Source organism: Schistocerca gregaria, chromosome 6 (genome assembly GCF_023897955.1).
Source record: "Schistocerca gregaria isolate iqSchGreg1 chromosome 6, iqSchGreg1.2, whole genome shotgun sequence".
In the NCBI taxonomy this organism is placed as follows: Eukaryota; Metazoa; Arthropoda; class Insecta; order Orthoptera; family Acrididae; genus Schistocerca; species Schistocerca gregaria.
The window spans coordinates 292,697,764-292,719,312 of record NC_064925.1 but is presented as its reverse complement, the minus strand read 5'-3'; the positions used below and the strand labels follow the sequence as shown (position 1 = coordinate 292,719,312).

Here is a 21,549-nt window from a genome sequence, read left to right as displayed (position 1 = left end):
CCTTGGTACTTTACCAGCATTGTACATAAACTAATCGGCGCAAATATTACATCTACTGTTAAGTGAGCTCCTGTGACTTGATGGGTTCAAATGGCTCTGAGCACTATGGTACTTAACATCTGAGGTCATCAGTCCCCTAGAACTTAGAACTACTTGAACCTAACTAACCTAAAGACGCCACACACATCCATGCCCGAGGCAGGATTCGAACCTGCGACTGTAGCGGTCGAGCGGGCCCAGACTGTAGCGCCTAGAACCGCTCGGTCACTCCGGCCGGCACATCATGGGATTTCAATGTCCAGATTACGTAAAATATCTCTCCGACTGCAGTAGCTGTGGAGGCCACAGCAATATTTGATAATACTAACTGTGAAGGTCAACACAACATCGTAGATCTGTGAAACATTCTCCATTTTTGTTAGAATTCGAAATGCGCACGCCACTTATCCCCGGACACGACTTACACGGTATCCGAAGATCCGTTTCTTGGAGGAAAGTTCCGGTGTCCAGTTTGTCGCCCAGTTTACATCAGACTGTACTGAAAGACTCATGGCATAGTCTTTGCTTATGGATGATCGGAGTTTTTCTGGTAACTCAACTAATTACTATGCAGTCACTCTAAAATAACTTAAGATTCCGTTTTCATCTTCTCTTAAATCTATATGGAGCGACACGAACACTCGTTTCAGCGGCCGTGAACTAACCAGTGGAAGGGTCCAAAACCTGCTGTTGAGTTTCTGAATGTATTCATAAACAAACTATGCGAAAACTGCCGGGTTTGTTCTGCCTATGTCCATATTGGTTAGCTTCCAGTCTAGTGCCGCTGCGCGATTATCGCGTGTGTGCACTGAAACGATTTCTGCGAGCACGCGGGGTTATGGCTCGTCTGCATCCAGTGACAGAGTTCACGCACGCGTGCAGATCCGCCACACACAGAGCCGTATTTTAAACCGCACGTGTGAGGGTCCCTTAATGCGCGCGAGAGGCCTTAATGTCGCAGCAGGCATGTCAGATTTGAGGTGGCGTACACAGCGGCCAGGTGAAGGGGGGGCGCGACATTCCCAGCTGGCGTCGCCGTCAGTGACGGATCGGCCGCTGGGGGAGTTCACTGACCCAGAACGGGGCGGCCGTTCGCTACTCGAAAGCGCACTCACGGGGGGCGAGTGGAAAGTGTGGTCGGAAGAGCCTCTCCCACATACCGAACACACTTCCCCCTGTATAGCGCGTTCTTTCGCGCATTCGGAAAGTGTGATAAATGCCTCTGGAAAGCGACGCTGAAGACAGACATTCCTGTTCTGAACTTCCCAACCAACATCAATTGCTTTAAAAACTATTTTACCCTTTCGTAGTTCCATAATCATTTTTGGAAATTAGTGAATAATTCATCAGTGACTCTTATGGTCAACAAAATCGCTCAACGTTTTCGGTTGTCCAATACGGACTTAATTCTATTTCAGAAACTTTAGAAATACATTTCAAAATATGAGACATTGTGTTGTCTGTGGGCAATCTTGTCAGTAGCTGTTGTGCATTGTTGAAGAACAATTTGTCGGCTTATTCGTGTTCGCTATTGTTATTATCTACTAAAATGAGTTGAAAACAAGAACGAACACCAATCATACACTGAGATGACAAAAGTCACGGGATACCTGCTATTATCGTGTCCGACCTCCTTTTGGGCGGCACAGAGCAGCAATTCAGCGTGGCATACTATACAACTTGTTGAAGACCCCTGCATAAATATTGAGCCATGCTACCTCTAAAGCTCTCCGTAGTTGCTCGTGCAGAATTTTTGTGCACGAACAGACCTCTCGATTACGTCCCATAAATGTTCGATGGGATTCCCGTCGGGCAATCTGGATAATCAAACCATTCGCCCCAAATATCCAGAATGTTCTTCGAATGTATCGCGAACAATTGTGGCCTCGTGACTTTTGTCGTCCATAAACATTCCATCGATGTTTCGGAAGATGAAGTCCTTGAATGGCTACAAATGGTCTCCCAGTAGCCGAACATAACCATTTCCAGTCAAAGATCGGTTTAGTTGGACCAGAGGAGACAGTCCATTCCATGTGAACACAGTTCACATCCTCTTCAGTTGAAACTTCCGGGCTGAGGAGCCGTGGCCGATGTATAAAATTTCCACCTAACGTTCCGTCTCCATCTGCAGGAGACATCTTCTGAGGTCGTCCGGCTACTGCCACTGAGGCTCCGGGCGCTCTCGCGTTTATAGAGGGCACCACCATTCCTCACGCTATGCCGACGCAATGCCTGTCTTTGGAAGGCGTCATCAGTCTCGATTAAGAGTAATCGATTGTCATTCTGCTGGCCCAACGTCGACATACATAAATGCGCTCTATAAACAAAACAGGCCGTGAAAGCCTACTTGTACAGTTCACATCATTATGGAACCACCATCAACTTGCACAGTACCTAGTTGACACTTTGGGTCCACGGCTTCGTGTGGTTTGCGCCACACTAATGCTAACATCAGTTCTTACCAACCGAAATGGGGATTCACCCGACCAGGCAACGGTTACGAATCGTCTAAGGTCCAAGCGATACAGTCACGAGCAGAGATGATGCGCTGCAAGCGACGTCGTCCTGTTAGCAAAAGCTCTCGCGTCAGTGGCCTGCTGCTATAGCCCATTAACGCCAAGTTTAGCCGCACTGTCCGAACAGATTCGTTAGTCGTACTTCCACATTGACTTCTGGAGTTATATCGTGCAATGTTGATTTTCTGCTAGCACTGACAACGCTGCGCAAACGCCTTTGCTCTCTGTCGTTAAGTTACGGCCGTCGACTACTGCGTTGTCCGTGTTGAGAGGCAATGCCTGAAATTTGCAGTTCTCGGCTCACTCTTGACGCTGTGGATCTCGGAATATCGAAATTTCTGAAATGGGATGTCCCAAGCGTCTAGCTCCAACTACCACTCAGCGTTCGAAGTCTTAATTCTCTTCGTGCGGTTAAAATCACATAGGAAACCTTTTCACGTAAATCAACTGGGTACAAATGACAGCTCCGTCGCTCCACTGCCCTTTTACACCTTGTATAAGCGATACTACCGTCATCTGTATATGATCGTATCGCTATCCCATGACTTATGTGACAGTGTACTAGAAAGCATCATAATAAAAATACATTGCTGACGTTACGGTATATTAGGGCAGATGAATAAAGACTATCGGTAAAACTTACGATTATTCTTGTGTTACTACTATTTTACGAACTACAGCCAACAGTCATCTTTTTGTTTTCAGTTAGCGTGGCACCTATCTGAATGACAAACTGCCTATTGGCTTCTGTCTCGGGTTCTTCGGCCGACGTTCATCTAATGATTTTTTCTGACATTTCGCCAGCACGAGTGGCTGGCATTGGAAAGCTTCACCCTCCATTGCCGGTGGTGAATGGAGGGTGAAGCTTTGACAATGCCAGCCACTCGTGCTGTCGAAACGTCAGAAAAAATCATTAGATGAACGTCGGCCGAAGAACCCGAGACAGAAGCCAATAGGCAGTTTGTCAACAAGTGGCCACGAAAGCCTTAACAATTTTGTACCTATCTGAATGTTTAGTCAGTAATCGTTAGAACACCGACAGAAAATCTAATACTGGAGCTGCCCTGTACGGAGTAACAATTTTGTTTAGCTACTGCACTTCGTGAGTTGTATACTTACAATATAATGCTGTTTACGTTCACTTACTTTCTACTTTGAATCTTTTTATCCCGATTTCCGCGTTTATAAATGAGGAACAAACTTTTTTTTCCTCCTCCTCCTCCTCCTCGTTCTTCTTCTTCTTCTTCTTCTTCTTCGCGGCAAGATGGAAACTCAAACGTACGCACGAAATTAACATCACTAATGTAGTTCTAGCGCGAACTGGTCTTCAGGCAGTTCATGTTCTTGCAGTTACCATTTGAAAATGACACTAAGCCGAAATTGCAATCTTTGTGACTTAAACAAGTCGAATAACAATTCACATGAAAAATGGTGGAATGTCGTCAAAATATGGGGATAGCATCGCGAGTATCATTAGGACGTTGAATTACTGCCTTGCAAATGTTAATACCATGTGCGCTGTGACTACACTGAGGTAATTTGTGAAGGACTTCTTCTGGCAACCCCGCCCCTGGACTAAGGCCACCCGCACCCGGTGCGACTCAAAACCAATTCGTTGCCGACGTGAGTTGATTACAGGCTGGCAGCGAATCGCTTCCTGTGTAGTTATAAATAGAGCGCCGCAGACGATGCGACTGCAGAGTGGCTCCCCAGTCAATCGCTTGCAACGCGTTGCCAACCAGTTGCCAGCGACTCGGTGCCCGCGTTGCCAAGCGGTCTGATCTGCGTCGTGTCTACGAACACAACTGTGTTTTGGTTTAATGTGAAGATGAACGGGCAGGTTGTCGACATCAGCTTTGCACGGGAGGCAGAAAAACATCCTGTTTTGTAGAACTACAAGCTCCAAGACTACTGCAGGATAGATTTGACAGAGAAAGCAGGTTATGGAAAGGATACTGTACATCCACTGTTTACAGTAGCATTACCGGTATGTCAGTGCAAGCAAATGTACAAAAAATTGTAAATCATACAGATAGTATTTGTCATTCTCTAAAATTACACGCCAAGTGGAACTTAACTCTGAAGAGCCACAATCTCCGATACATGTAAATACAGAGTTACAATTAATGATCTATATGAAAAAAACGTAAATTAATTACAAACTAAGGCGTGCACACACTTTATTCAACATGTTAACATCACCACAGATTTTCGGATTTAGTTTATGTTGGATACGCCGGCCAACATTAGCGATGATGTGGCGCAGACGAATATCGAAATTCTGCATGACCCGCTGAAGTGTCGGAACATCGGTGCTACCGATGACCTGCTGGATGGCTGTTTTCACCTCGGGGATGGGTTTGAGCTTATTGCTGTACACCTTGTCTTTGATACAGCCCCACAAAAAATAGTAGCATGTGTTCCAAACCGGAGAATATGGCGGCCAATCGACGCCCATGCCCGTGGTCTCTGGGTACCCCAGAACCTGAATGCGGTCCCCAAAGTGCTCCTCCAAGACATTAGTCAATCTCCTGCTTCGATGGGGTCGAGCTCCGTCTTACATGAACCACATGTTGTCACTTTGGATAATGGGGATCAAATCATCTTCCAAAACCTTCAAGTACCGTTCGGTAGTCACCGTGCCATCAAGGAATATCGCACCGATTATTCCGTGACTGGACATTACACACCAGGCAGCCACCTGTTGAGGGTGAAGAGATTTTCGATCGCGAAATGCGAATTCTCAGTCCCCCAAATACGCCAATTTTGCTTACTGACGAATCCATCCAAATGAAAGTTGGTTTCATCGCTAAACCATACCCTGCAGGTGCACACTAATTCCCATAGTGCCCCGAGGCCAATCGTGCAGTTTGAACATCCTAACTCAAAGCGTTCATAAGTTCTGACTATTTTATCTCATAGTTCAAAAATTGTCACCCTGTATTAACGCAATGGTGTTCACATACGAATGATTTACGAGCACAAACCACCATCACCACATTTCCGTGTATATAAATCTTAAGATGTTAGCGTTTTCAAAATGAGAGTAACGAAGTGTTGGCCGTGCGGGATTAGCCGAGCGGTGTAGGACACTGCAGTTATGGAGTGTGCGGCTGGTCCCGGCGGATGTTCGAGTCCTCCCTCGGGCATGTGTGTGTGTGTGTGTGTGTGTGTGTGTGTGTGTGTGTGTGTGTGTTTGTCCTTAGGATAATTTAATTGAAGTAGTGTGTGAGCTTAGGGACTAATGACCTTAGCAGTTATGCCCCATGAGATTTCACACACATTTGAACGATGTGTTAAATCACTGCAGTACTGTTCAGTCCATTAAAAACTATGAATTTCGAACATCTCTGTTACAGCTCCTTGGCTGCTACATACAGCTTTCTTTGGATATGCGGATGAATTTAAAATGTTACACATCTTCTTATTCGTGAGCAATAATAATAATAATAGAGAACTACAACTTCCTCTCAGCTTGAATCTGTGCCCGACACGCCGAGTGTAACCAAAAGATCTTCGGGCGCGACACGCTCGCTCACGCCAAGTGCAGTTTCTCATTTCATAATTTCCCCGTTTGTGGAACTGCGTTGCCAGCACCAAGTCGCCGATATAGATAGCCTGTCCTCCTCAGACGCGCCTTGTGCGGACTGCCTTAACAGTGAAGCTGGTGTGTCTAGACTTCCGCTACCATGCTACAGCGATGGCGTCGCGTCGCGTCCGTTTTCAGCTTCGGACCACTGTCGTTCGTGCTCGCTAAGTGGGGCGGTCGTTCCACGCGGTGTGCTACTGCCATCGCGCCTGGGAAAACCCGACAAGGACCCCGCTCCTTTGAATTCTTTTTGCCTTACAACTGTGGGCCGAAGAAAAAAAAAATTATGTGGAACAGGCAGGAAGCAGAGCGCTCAACCCAACACGGAGAGCAAAACAAGTTGCTGTCATGCCCATCTGGCATCGCGTCTCGATTGGTACCCATACTTATTGCACAGGGTGTTTCCGTGGGAGCGTGCAAAAATTTAACGGAACATAGAGAATGCTCCACTGGGCAATTTTAAAGAGATATTAAAGTAAACTTGTCTACCGCTTTGTGAAGCATTACTGTTTTCCCGCTTATTTACAACTAGCCTGCGTACGAGTTTACACGCGCTGTGTTGCTTATGCACATGTACATTCTTTATTTGCTGCATGGAAACAAGGAAGACGAGCTTGATTACCAGGAAGTCATGGTGCAGGTTTTGTTTACTTTGCTTGTCCATAAGGTGCCTCTGTTGTATCGTATTTACGTTGTGCCGTGACCAAAAAAAAAAAAAGTTCAAATGTGTGTGAAATCTTATGGGACTGAACTGCTAATGTCATCAGTCCCTAAGCTTACACACTATTTAACCTACATTATCCTAACGACAAACACACACAACCATGCCCGAGGGAGGACTCTAACCTCCGCCGTGATCAGCCGCACAGTCCATGACTGGAGCGCCCTAGAACGCTCGGCTAATCCCGCGCTACTGTCCCGTGACAGAACGTGCTTTGAATCAACGACAGACCCGTTCATTACTGTGTGCTATTCGGAAACGTACAGCACAATACCATGGAGCAGTACCGGTACAGTACTTCCTCGTCACTGGATTGGAAGCTGAGGTATGGCCTGCGAGGTCACCTGACCTGAAATCTCTTGAGTAATTTCCATAGGGATATCCAACGTCACTTGTTTATGTGACCCTAGTAGGTACGGAGATGGAATTAGTTGCCAGAATTTTAGCTGTCTACTATGTGATTCGAAGCACACCAGACATCTGTCAGGATGCTTCGAAATCTTGTTCGCCGATGTCATGCTTGCATTGAGGTTGGTGGCCCTCAGTTTCAGCACATTTTGTAAGACGCAGTACATATGGAACGTTCATTGCGTCAATGATGCTATCTGCAGTTAACTAATGTAACTATAAAGTACACATTAACGTGATTTCATTGCTGTTATCTTCTTAAGCGGACTTCTCCGACCCTACTACCTAGAACTTTCCAGTGGAGCATCCTGTATGTCCTGTACATTTTTCCACGCTCTTACGGAAAGACATGTAAAGCGCAAATAAAAGGTTGAGCGTTTCAGTGCTATACTTTCCTGTTACATTCGAGACTGAAGCAAGTAAACGAGTCACCCAAAGCATCTAAATTATACATTCGCCATTTGACTGTAATTCTATTTATTTTGCCCACTGGTGAAAACCGCTCCAAAGCCGAAATTGCTAGAAGTGGATGTCACGAAATCAGGCACCTAAAGGTCACACACACTAACTGCGGCCCGGCGGCGCTAAGCGCTTTGATGCGCCCGCCTCATAGCTTTGTTGACGCATGTACGCTGTTAATAGTGCTTTAGCTCAGCGCGAGCGATACCGTGTGTTCATGTGCGGTTTCAGTCTTCTGGGGAACGGTGAATTGACGAAGGTGTGGTAGTGAGCGAAATGTAGCAGCAAGGGCTCTCGTGTAGTGTTACTGCGGTCGGTGTGCATAAAGGGCGAAAAGAAGTTCGAAAATCTAAAATTGCCCTCTCCAACTTCCTTAAGATTTTTTTTTATATGGGCAACAGTGAAGAAACTAGGAACAATACAAATTTTGCGCAGGTTTGTAAAATGACAACAGAACCTCGTGGCATTTCCAAATAGACTGTTTTCCATTGTAACACTACAATGAGATCGGCAGAATTTCTGGATATGACCACGTGTTTTGACTCTCCGAGAAAAGCATATAAATGAAAACCGAAATTGTGGAATTTGGAGATTTTGACAAAAAGTTATTGTGTACAACTGTACTTCAATATTACGAGAAGCAGAGTATTTGACAGTCATTAAAATAAAGAGTCGTCTCCGTACAAATGTTAGTTATTTTGGCTCAGAGAGCTCTGTTTTTTTGTCTTCCCCACTCACTTCGATTTTGATTCAGAAAGTATGACAATTGTTAAAGAAAGTATGACAATTGTTAAAGAAAGTATGTCAATTGTTAAAGAAAGTATGTCAATTGTTAAACTGATCTTGCACTTACTTTAACCTGTGATCTTGCAATGTTTATCAAATGGTTCTAATGGCTCTAAGCACTATGGGCCTTAACAGCTGCGGTCGTCAGTCCCCTAGACTTAGAACTATTTAAACCTAACTAAACTAAGAACACACACACATTCATACCCAAGGCAGGATTCGAACCTGCGACCGTAGAAGGCGCGCGGTTCCGGACTGAAGCGCCTAGAACCGCTCAAGCACAACGGCCGGCCGCAATGTTTATCACTGAAATGTTATGTTGCCTAAAGAAGTGTATTCCAGAAATCTCAATACTCTACATAAATTATTTTTTGGTGCTGCGATATTTTTTCCGTCAGTATATTTTGTTTTACTTTTGACTTTAAGTACAGCGTTCATGGCAAATCTGTGTGTGCAGTTACTGAATAAGTAGACATTGCTGACGACAGACAGCCGCCCGAAATTACTTCGAAATAATTTCGCTAAATGCGAATAACTTGGCTTTAGCTGTGTATAGATGTAATACCTACTGGTGACATACGAAAATGTGCCGGACCGGGAATAGAATCCAGACTGCCCGCTTATTGCCAGCTGTAGCCTTAACCATTAGCATATCCGTGAACATCTCCCGGATTGGTCTAATCTTCCCCATGTGTCACTATCTACATACCTATAACCATAGGCTGGCGCGGGAAGAGAGAGAGTATAGCTGCGAGCATTTAACGATGAATATAGGAGACTATGTTGGCCTTTTTCGCAAACGTGTAGTTCACCATGGTCAACAGCAACACACTAAAACTGAAATATATGTGCAGCTTGCAATCTGTACTGTAGTGAATGATTACTGAAGTACAGTATGAACAAAGACAACAAGCACAACGGCAGGTACAAACTTCTCTGGCTACATCACAAACTCAGCTGAATGCTATGTAAACAAACCTGTAGTGGGCATGGCACATCTGGTGTTCGGTGATTGACGTACGTAGTACCCTAGTCAATGACTCCGAAAATGCGGGAGATCTGAACGTGTGTTGAGGTATTTCGCGTGTACCGGGAAAACGGCTTGCTTCCGATATCACCTATTAGTGGAAAAATTCCCTAACCTAGAAATCTAATTGCGGACAGGTCACGCCTTTAAGACGCATCCTATGAATTAAATGTGTCCAACTTCTAATTGATAACGCTATATTTAGGCCCTAGGCATCGATACTAAAGTGGGGGACTTAGACAATAATGTGAAGGTGTCTGGCAAAAATAGTCTTTCATTTAAACACACTACTTTATTCAATAAAACATACATGACCAAAACTCATAAAAGAGAGACTATCAAACAGTTCACTAATGCTCTCGTATGAAATTCTAACTAGCGATTATATGGATAGCAGAGTCACTAGCCTGTATGGGAAATTACACCCTGTTAACTCAAAAATGAGCTCTAAAACAAAATTTCAATCCTCGCTATTTCCGGACGGAAAACAGTGACTAAAAGCTTGGTCACTGATTGAAAGGTTCTTACGTTCAATACAAATACATTGAACTTGAGGCAAGTAAGGAACAAGAATGACCAAGCTCGCCGATGATGCTATGAATTTTCACCGTAATTTAGCTCCCGTGCGCCATGATGAACGCCGTTGTCGTGGAGGCGCTCTCGAGAAGACGAGAGCACGTTACTATAATTGAAACACCATTCCCTGAATGACTCTGAAGTCGCTGTAGTCAGCACCACCAAGTCTGAGCGCGAAATAGATGCGCTCTATACACCATCTCAACACGAAATGGATGCCGTCTCCAATGCATCTCAACCCTGAATTGATGCCGCACCCCGAGTCCTGTATTTTCGGCTCTCTCTTAAGCCCTGCTCTCCTTTTTCCGCAAAACAATGGTTGGTAGATTTGGGAGAGGGGACCAAACAGCGAGGTCAACGGTTCCATCGGGATGGGGAAGGAAATCGTCCGTGCCCTTTCAGAGGAACAGTGCTGGCATTTGCCTGAAACGATTTAGGTTCAAATGGTTCAAATGGCTCTGAGCACTATGGGACTTAACATCTATGGTCATCAGTCCCCTAGAACTTAGAACTACTTAAACCTAACTGACCTAAGGACATCACACACATCCATTCCCGAGGTAGGATTCGAACCTGCGACCGTAGCGGTCGCGCGTTTCCAGATAGAACCGCTCGGCCACCCCGGCCTGCCACTGGGGTCAAAGAACTTCAACAAAAACATTCTCAATATAATCCTCACCGTTATCATCCTCTAATTACACATTCAATCCTAAAATAAATGAAAAAGACGTGGAAAATTTCCCGTCGCATTACCTTCGGCAAACGAGTACATACACCTACCTTAACCGTCTTGGTATCCATTGCAAGTCCTCAGCGATTACGGAAGGAATTCAGTTACTCACGGTATGTCACTTTTTACGCAATTCTACGAATTCGTCATTCAATGCCGACGTTTAAAAAATGTATTTTTTGGCATCGAATACTAACGGTCGCGGTGTTTAGATGATGATGTTGAAATCTGTGGTACCATATATCGATACCACACCACAGACATCGCGAATTTGGCAACGAATTGCAAGTTTCCCCTCACATGTCAATAGCGGGCTTTGGCGAACCCACGCCTCCAGCGTCTCCGTACTACGAGGATGGCCGGCGGCAGCCAGGCAACGGACCGACACTTGGAGCTCCTTCAGTAACAGACGCAGACCCCGCCTAGTCCCGGCTCCAACCCCATCGTCAATGCTTAATACAGAGATCTTCATCCTTGTTGACATTGACAGCTGGACTTTATTTCTTGCTGCAATCTTCTATTAAGTAAATCTTCTGCAAACTGTGTTAATTTGTTCCCTCATCACTTCTGCTCCTTTCCAGCTTTCCTACGACGTCAGTTGCGACACCTCTCTTTACAGTTGTGTGCGAAGTCGTATACAAAGAAAATCAATGATTTGCCAGCGTCGCCCATCCCTAGTTAGGCTGTGCTGGGATCGAGCGGGAATCAGAGGTAGTCAGCTCTAGCACGCTGTCGCCCTTCCGCCGCAGAGCAGCAGTCGGGTCGACAGCAGACAAAGCGCTGGCGACCCTGCCAGGGCAGCCGCGGGCCAATGCCGGCGGGCATTGTCCGCAGATCACGTACCGAGCGGGACCGGGCTGCAGTCGTAATTGGCGAGCGGCCGGCGCGGCGAAGCTCGCGCGGTAATCACAGTATTTAAACGTTATTAAAGCTAAGAGGGCGCTTTTTCTTTTGCGGGCCGTCGCAAATTAACATCTTAAATTGAATTCCTGCGCCAGTAATCTCAGTGAACCGGATGGACTGGGCGCGCGCGGTCGCCGCGAGACCTTCCGCTCGACCTTCCCGCCACCCCATTCGCCTCTCCGCAACTTTACGGCGCGGCGGCCGGCGACCGCTCGTAAAGGTGGGGCAGCAACCGCAGCTATTGTTCCGCCAATATCTCGTCTGGCCGTTCAGGGGGCAACTGCGAGTATAAACACGCGCGTCAGGAGCCAAGTGACCCGTGGTCACCGTTCGGTGAGCAGCTCCGTACGGAGCCGTGAAGAATCTTGCCGAGATATACCGCCAAAATACGTGGCTTTCGTGATGTCCCAGTAAATACAGAGTGGGACAGGGAAGCATCACTAACACCGAAAGTTAATGAAGAAAATAAACATGGTGGAGCGAAATTATATTTTGACACACAAGGGTGGCCGTGCGGGTCTGGGCGCTACAGTCTGGAGCCGAGCGACCGCTACGGTCGAGGTTCGAATCCTGCCCCGGGGATGGATGTGTGTGTGATTTCTTTAGGTTACGTAGGTTTAAGTAGTTCTAAGTTCTAGGGGACTGATGACCTCAGTCAGTTAAGTCCCATAGTGCTCAGAGCCATTTGAACCTTGTTTGGCAAACCATATTTACAACTGGAAGTGACACTAGCGGGTACTTTCACTGATGCCACTTCATTAGAGGCCATCCCCAGCTTTCCAACGCCTCCCCTTCCTTCACAACTATCTTGAAAGAGGGGGATACTTTCCTGCCCACCATGTACAAATGTCCGCGCCGAAGCTGCATGATCAGCATACACGGTGAATGCGCAGTTGTTCGCTAGTTTTAAATGTTGAGAAGTTTTGTGACTACTCAAATGAACGTTGCTATGTTTTATTACGGATTCTTTCAGAAAACCTTAACATTCGTAGCATTTTCGTTAAGTGAACGAACAGGTGGCACGGAAGTTGACTTTACGAGAGTGCGCATACGTCGCTTCACGGTTTGATGTGTGAAGATCTGAAGCCCTTGTTAAGCGATGGTGGTCGCGTGTTCGTGGCTCTTTGCCTCACTTGATGCTAAAACTATTAGGAACTATCACACCAAGTTGAGAATTCGTTCAGATGTGGATAAATCTCGAAGAGAACTACCTTGGGTGGTGCAATCTCCACAAAACGTAGAGGCAGTGAGGGTCATCTTCACTTGCAGTCCTGATGATTCCACAAGAAGCAGCTCGTGAGAAGGGAATCAGCAGGCACACGGTACCTGTTGTGCTAAAGAAGGACCTGATCTGGAAACCCTATTATGTTCAGATTGTGGAAGTCGTCAATCGGCGCAACTGCCATTACTGACCAGACACAAATCCAGGAACGACAACTGAAAAATCACAGAGCCTACCAAAATTGATAGCCTACTGCGATGCGACTGGGTATCTTCTCGTTTGTCCATTCATACTGCGACACACCACGAACAGCGACCGGTATCTACATCTACATCCATACTCCGCAAGCCACCTGACGGTGTGTGGCGGAGGGTACCCTGAGTACCTCTATCGGTTCTCCTTTCTATTCCAGTCTCGTATTGTTCGTGGAAAGAAGGATTGTCGGTATGCTTTTGTGTGGGCTCTAATCTCTCTGATTTTATCCTCATGGTCTCGCGAGAAATACGTAGGAGGAAGCAATATACTCGTTGACTCTTCGGTGAAGGTATGTTCTCGAAATTTCAACAAAAGCCTGTACCGAGCTACTGAGCGTCTCTCCGGCACAGTCTTCCACTGGAGTTCTCCGTAACGCTTTCGCGATTACTAAATGATCCTGTAACGAAGCGCGCTGCTCTGCGTTGGATCTTCTCTATCTCTTCTATCAACCCTATCTGGTATGGATCCCACACTGTTGAGCAGTATTCAAGCAGTGGGCGAACAAGCGTACTGTAATCTACTTCCTTTTGTTTTCGGATTACATTTCCTTAGGATTCTTCCAATGAATCTCAGTCTGGCATCTGCTTTACCGACGGTCTATTTTATATGATCATTCCATTTTAAATCACTCCTAATGCGTACTCCCAGATAATTTATGGAATTAACTGCTTCCAGTTGCTGACCTGCTATTTTGTAGCTAAATGATAAGGGATCTATCTTTCTATGTATTCGCAGCACATTACACTTTCCATTCCCTGCACCATGCGTCAATTCGCTGCAGATCCTCCTGCATTTCAGTACAATTTTTCATTGTTGCAACCTCTCGATACACCACAGCATCATCTGCAAAAAGCCTCAGTGAACTTCCGATGTCACCCACCAGGTAATTTATGTATATTGTGAATAGCAACGGTCCTATGACACTCCCCTGCAGCACACCTGATATCACTCTTACTTCGGAAGACTTCTCTCCATTGAGAATGACATGCTGCGTTCTGTTATCTAGGAACTACTCAATCCAATCACACAATTGGTCTGATAGTCCGTATGCTCTTACCTTGTTCATTAAACGATTGTGGGGAACTGTGTCAAACGCCTTGCGGAAGTCAAGAAACACGGCACCTACCTGTGAACCCGTGTCTATGGCCCTCTGAGTCTCGTGGACGAATAGCACGAGCTGGGTTTCACACGACAGTCTTTTTCGAAACCCATACTGATTCCTACAGAGTAGATTTCTAGTCTCCAGAAAAGTCATTATACTCCAAAATTCTACAACTGATCGACGTTAGAGATGCTGAATGAATACGTGTGGCCACTGATACCACTACACAAAAATGTTGCAGATATCCTCCTTCGCCAGGACGGAGCACCACCTCATTTTGCCTGCATCGTTCCTGACAGGCTGGACTAACATTTTTTAGGTCACTGGCTGGGATTACGAGGAACCTGTGAAAGGTCTCCGAGGTATCCCGACGTCACCCCTTGTGACTTCCTCTTGTGGGATTGGGCCAAAGAAGAGATGTACCGAACAAACTCGCGCAGTCTCGACGAATAAGAGGAGAGAGAATCACAACTGTCCTCGGGAATGTACCTCTGACTTTCCTGCAGAAATCAGTTGCTATTCAGACACGTTAACGCTGTTTGGTCGCCAACGCAGAAGCATACGTGGAACTGTAGTGCAGTACACATTCTCAAGGTCCTGAGAACCGACTACGACTTCTTACGTGTGTAAAAATTCATTAGTAAATAATTTATGGATATTTAGAACTAGGGAGCGACTTCTCACCCACTGTAGATGGCTGCCATGCCAAGAACCAGAGTTCGATTCCCAGTATTGCAAAGGATTTTTTTCTTTGCGGGAGGACTGATACGATGTGCATTCAGCCTCGTAATACCAACTGAGGAGCTACTTGACCGAACAGAAGCGCCTCCACGGTCTGGAAAGTCTGGAAAACGGCCGGGAGAGCAGTGTGCTGACAATATGCCCTCCATACCGCATCCGCCATGACACCGCGAAGCAGAGGACGACACGGCGGCCGGTCGACGTTCTTCAGGCCTTCAAGGACTGGACGAAGAGTTCGCTTTTCGTGAGTAGAACTGTCTGTATAGATCTATTTGTAAATGTAGTATCCCTATCTACAGCCCATGATGACGACGATTTCTTGGTTTTGGGTTCACAACACGAAGTTCTTTAGCAGCAGTATTACAATTTTGTGAAACAAGTGTAGATAAAAGTATTGGATTAATTAAACACCAATACGGGTCTTTGTTCTATCTACCGATACAGACTGTTCAGTCACATTAGTGTAACCATGTGTCAAAAGCGCGGACTGCTGCGAGAGTCACATTTCAAACCTCTCTGCAGCATCTCGTACTGTGGCGGTTTGAGAACTGTTCATGATGATCTGCGTTTGGCGACGAGTTTTGTCGGCCTATGAACGTTGAAGGAACTCAAGAAAGTATCACCGCCGGGGGGGAGGCGGGGGCGGTGTAGCAGAAAAAACACTCAAATTTCGAGAATCCACCTTTACTGTTATTTCTACGAATGCACAACTCAGACCGAGATAAGAATTCGGTTTTTCGATCTACAAGGCTACCTTTTAGAGAAAACTGATGCTAGAACCTCAATTACTGGCGGTAAGAATCACTTACCTTGAACGGATCTCTGAAGTCTATTTCTTTGGTCTCTTTGAGGCCCAATGGGATCATGGGCATAACAGGTTCCAAGCTGAAAAACAAGAAACAATGCAGTTACAAAAAACCTTTCACTGTCAAACAATTCTCATTGAAAAGAGCAGGGATCTAAAATTGATCCGTAAATCTTGAAGGCAATAATACTTTAACTGTCTTTGTAATGCACTCTAAAAATTTAATTTTCATTGCAATTATAACCTATTGTAAGGATGTGATGATCCCTTGCTTAGAAACTGAAGTTGTTCTAACTCCAGTGTTGAGTACTACACTATTTTAATAGCTCTATGGCTATGAAAAGGAAAGGAGTGTGGTAACGAAGTGAGAGATGGGCATTTTAGGCAAATAAATGGATATAGAGGGCCAGATTCTGCGTCAAGAGGAGACATTATAGCTTATTCGTAGAAAATTAAAATTGCATGTGAAAAATTGCTTCCGGTTGCAATTTTGCGAAAGAACTGTTCATAATTTACATCTTAATTAGAACTTTTTAATAAGTTCCACAGGGAACAAGATAAGAAACTGTGATTTAGGATTTCTTCAGTATCCCTGAAGTACGTCTGGTGAGTGTGGAAATAGCTCAACTGAACTTTCGCTTCACTTCCAAAAACGTAGTGGGTGATGACTTTATGCTTAGATCCGCTTTCCCCGAAACTGCAAATGAGCAAACAGCTGAAAACAAATAACTCTCACATTCACTCTGTTACTGCTGTCGCTCCGCTGAGTTGTCTGAAACGTTTCCCCACCGGCTTCTTTTTTTGGTGTGTGTGTGTGTGTGTGTGTGTGTGTGTGTGTGTGTGTGTGTGTGTGTGTGTGTGTGTGTGTGTGTCAACCTTAGTCTGTTTCAACCGTCTCCCGTTTCAGACAGTTTCAAAGTTTTTCAAGGCAATGACGTCGATTAGACTACAATTAAAATAGTCTTTATTTACTTGGCTTCCTCGAGATTGTGTGAAATTAACTTGACGATAATTAGTGTTTACGGGCGACACTGAGTTCACATGAATTTCATCCAATCCGATTTAATTTTAGATTGCTTTCTCCATATTCTATGCCTCGTCAAACTGATCACTTCGCCCTCCCCCCCCCCAACAAAAAAAAGAATTCTTTCGTTTGAAGCTTTCAATGGGAATTTCACCAGAAACTTGGTAGAGGAAACACGCTGGCATTCAAAACAGACTCTAGTCGTCTCTGAATGAGTAAATACGCGTCCTGTATGGTTCTAAAGGGGATCTTAGATCATTCTTCCTCCAAAATAGTGGCAATTTCAGGACCACATACACTTCCCTCCATAGTAGACCATGAGAGATCAAAACTACTGAGATCTGGTGGCTGTGGCGAACATTGGATATATGCAGACAGTAACTGTTCTCGAAAGAACAGATACCACTGACGACCGTGCAGCCTCTCTATAATAAATTATAATTAACTGAACCCCTCAGCTGCCGACAGGTGTTGATATACCTCGATGGGGACAGGTGAAAATGTGTGCCCCGACCGGGACTCGAACCCAGGATCTCCTGCTTACATGGTAGACGCCCATCGAGGTATATCAGCAACACTTGTCTGCAGCTGAGCGTTTCAATTAATTATTATTTATTCTAGAGAAGCTGCACGGTCATCGATGGTATCTGTTCTTTCGAGAACAGATACTGTCTTCATATATAGTTTAATGGCTACCCGACCATTGACCTTCGGCAGTGCGAATGCTCACAGGTTGCCGAAACTCTTACGGGAATCGTCACCTTAGTGTGCGCGAGTAGTGAGTGTATGGGCAAATATCTATTACGAACATAACGTATGTAGATTTTGGACAGTTGGGAATGTGGGTCCCAAGGGAAGCGTGCAAGGGATGAGTCCCTGCAGTCGCGCTATTCATCTGTGTCCTCGGTGGCTCAGATGAATAGCGCCTCTGCCATGTAAGCAGGAGATCCCGGGTTCGAGACCCGGTCGGGCACACATTTTCAGCTGTCCCGATCGTGGTATATCACTAATACCTGTCGGCAGCTGAGGGTTTCAAATAATTATCATTTTAACAGTGGATAAGCGGTAATTCATCCTCATATTCAAAAACCCAATCCTGGAAGATTGGAACTCCTGTTGTCTTTGAACACAGCATCACCACTGGGAAACAAACGCTGTACTATAGGATGGACTTGATCAGCCAAAAGGGTCACATTATTCTTGGCAGTAATGCGACCTTGCATAGATAACCATGGGGACACCACGCTGTGACTGTCCAAATCATCACCCAACCACCCCAAATTTCACTCTTGACACGTAAACTAGGCCGGAAGTTGTGAACAGTCTGAAACAAGACTCATCCCACCATGTATCTTTCTTCCGTTACTCCAGTCTCCAGTTTTTATGGCTTCGTCACCAAGTTTCCCTGTTACGATACTTGCATCACTGATGAGTGGTTTTAGAAATCCAGCTCGCTATTACTTCTTTCCCTGTGGAGCTCCCTTGTGTTTTGATACTAACAGGGTTCGCGAGAGCGACATTCACTGTTCCAGTGATATTTGAGCTGTCGTATCCCTTATTGTCCGTCACAATCCTCTTCAGTGACTATTTTTCACGATCACTCAATATACACTTACGCCTGCCGTTGTGACTTCGAAGATGATGTTTTTCAGCCTTCTCAGTATGCAATATAAGTCTTCCGTATGGTGCCTCTTTAAATACCAAATACTTCGGCTCCCTTTGTTGCAGGAGCACCCAATATACGAGCACCAAGAATCTATCCACGTTCGAATCCATTTAGTTCGGATATAATGTACTCACAACTACAACGTACAGAGGACACTGCACAGCTGCATTTCGTGATAAAAAAAACAACTGGGCAACCATTAGGCTTGGCTAGTATCTGAATTTATGTTCAAGCACGCATTTCTCGCAGTATTCACATATTTTCGTGCAACCCTACGTCATCAATTCGCCAAACTTCTGTCCTAGTAAGTTTCCTTTCATTTTCATTATGCGTCTCACATCTCCCCCTGAAGCCATTTTTGTCTCTCCCAAGTATTCACAAAACACATGTCTAAATTTGTTAAATTAACAATTTGTAACTAATTCAGGACTTCATGGAATAAAGTAACCTAACCTTCACTTTCTTGGATAAGGCAGGAGGGAGTAAATCTAAATTACGAAAGGTTCAACGAACACACTGCCAGGCACTGAAGGGTGAACAGCAGAGTAGTCATGTAGATGTAGCAAAGCTTTGCCAACGCAAATAATAGATAAAAAGGTACTATACAGGTCTGAAAACGAGACAAGGAAAGTTTCAAAGCAGGAATGGCTAGAATAGAAATGCAAAGTAGTAGGAGCATGAATGACCCTGGGTAAGATATATGCACGGTAAAAGAATTAAAAAGGCTTTTCGAGGAAAGACACGAATTTGTATTTATATTACGAGCTCAGACAGCAAAGCCGTACTAAGCAAAGAAGGGAAGGCTGCAATAAATAGAGAGCCTGCATAAGGGAAACAAACAAAGACAATGTAATAGAACGAAAACACGAAGTACATGAAGATGAGAGCGGAGATTTAGCACAGTGAGAGGAATTTGACAGAGCTCTGAAGCACCTACGTCGAGACAAGTCCCTCAGAGTAGAAGACATTTCGTCATAATTTTTGTACGTCTTTGGTACATCCAATCATTCCACCTGTTGCGCAAGTTATACGAGAGGGGCAAAATATCTTTACAGTTCAAGAAGAATATAATAATTCCAATTACAAAGAAATCAAGTCTGACATGTTAATATTAAAGAACTATCAGTTTACTGACTTGTGGAAAAACTGGTAGTAGCCAGCCGGGGGAAAGATCAGTTTGGGTTACAGAGCAATCTACGAACGCGCGAGATAAAACAGGCCCTACAAGTCATTTCATAAGGTTGAAGAGAGTCAAACGACGTTGATAGCACTTACAGATTTAGGAAAACGTTTTCGACAATGCAGACTGGAATACAGTCTTTGAAATTCTTAATACAGCAGAGGTAGAACACAGAGAAAGTTAAGTTCTCTATACCTTGTACAGATATCAGAATTAAGTTTTTAAATTTTGAGGGCACGAAAGGGCAACGATAGTTGAAATGGAGTAAGTTACCTCTTCCAGATGTGAACCTGTACGCTGAACAAGCAGAAAAAAAAACAAAGGATGGATCTGGAGAGTGAATTGTTCAGGGAGAAGAAATAAAATTTCGGGTTTGGCGATGACATTATAATTTTGTCAGGGACAGCAAAGGACTTGGAAGAGCAATTGGATGGAATGAATAGTGTCTTGGACAGAGTTTATAAGAACAAATGTGTATGTACTCTAACTCAATCAGGTAATGCTGATATAATTGTATTAGGAACTGAGACACTGAAAATAATGAATGAGTTTTGCTCTTTACTCAGCAAAATAACTGACGATAGCCGTAATAGAGAGGATATAAACAGCAAAAAAGATTTCTTATCAAGAGAAATTTACATCTAATTTAAATTTAGGCGTTAAAAAGCCTTTTCTGAAGGTATTTCTCTGGAGTGCAGCCTTTTACGGAAGTGAAAGGTGAACGGTAAGCAGTTCAGAGAAGGCGAGAATATAAGCTTTTGAAACGTGGTGCTACAAGGCAATGATGAATATTATAAGTAGACAGATAGATCTAATAACTAATTGTGAGGTTACTTAACTGAAATGTGGAAAAGAAGATTTGGCGCAACTTGACTAAAAGAATGATTAGTCGATACACCGCATCCTGATGCATCAGCAAATCGTCAGGTTGCTAACCGAAGGAAACGTGTGGGATAAAAATTGTAAGAGTGAAGATCACACAAACATACTTTACCTTTAGCGTACCGGACCATATTTAGGAACATGCCCTTTAGCGTTTCCTATTTAAAAAAATTAAAAATGAAGTGCTGACACTGCGAAGAGGAATTGAACGAGAAGTAGCAGCTGCGTAAAAGCGCGAGAGAAAAAACAGAAAAATGATTGGGGTGTTATTTTTATAGTCAGACGAGCAAAACAAAGTCTGCCACTGGATCTCGCCTACCAACAACATTCATGGTATTCTCCCATTCGTCGCGGTCGGAGATGCCAACTTGGTAATGCCTTTCAGCCAGTGAAAGGGCGTACGTCAATGATCAATTGCTTTGCAAGAAATTACCTTCCTTTTAATCGCGGTGGTGGTCGTCAACTAAATGCACACTGACAGTTTGCGAAGCGCTAAGTGCTAATCCATTACACCACACAAACGTGACGCAATGTAATAGACGTATCCGGTGTATTTGCCGTTTACTGCGAGCCACGATCTAGCACGTTCTTCGCTGTGAAACACGTTCTCTCCTAGCAAAACAGCAAGTCGGCAAGCATCTGAATGACAAGGTACTGTCGCGGGATAAACGCAGTAATCTCACGTCGAGTAAGGGTAAGTTATGGACTCGTAACATGAGTTCGATTTCAATATTTTTATGATTTCTACAACGGTCATTAAAGGCCACGATAAGTAACAGTTACACGTTATTGGGAGCACTGGAGCTAAAAAATTTCTGAACTTTATCTCTCGCAGCCTGTCTTCTTCCTGTTAAGTTTATTTGGTCTTCTGTGAAGTACCTTGTTTTGTTAGCCTCTTCTCATCCACCCAGAACATAC

General features: G+C 44.6%; 1 protein-coding gene across 4 annotated transcripts in view; it reads right to left on the bottom strand.

Annotated features, from left to right (window-relative positions):
* LOC126277966 (rhophilin-2) overlaps positions 1 to 21,549 on the bottom strand; it is a 1,086,271-nt gene that overhangs the window by 41,420 nt on the left and 1,023,302 nt on the right. For all 4 annotated transcript variants that reach the window (XM_049977616.1, XM_049977618.1, XM_049977615.1 and 1 more), the window contains one exon: positions 15,884 to 15,959. In XM_049977616.1, coding sequence (XP_049833573.1) covers positions 15,884 to 15,959 — 76 coding nt within the window. The remainder of the gene's footprint in view (positions 1 to 15,883; positions 15,960 to 21,549) is intronic.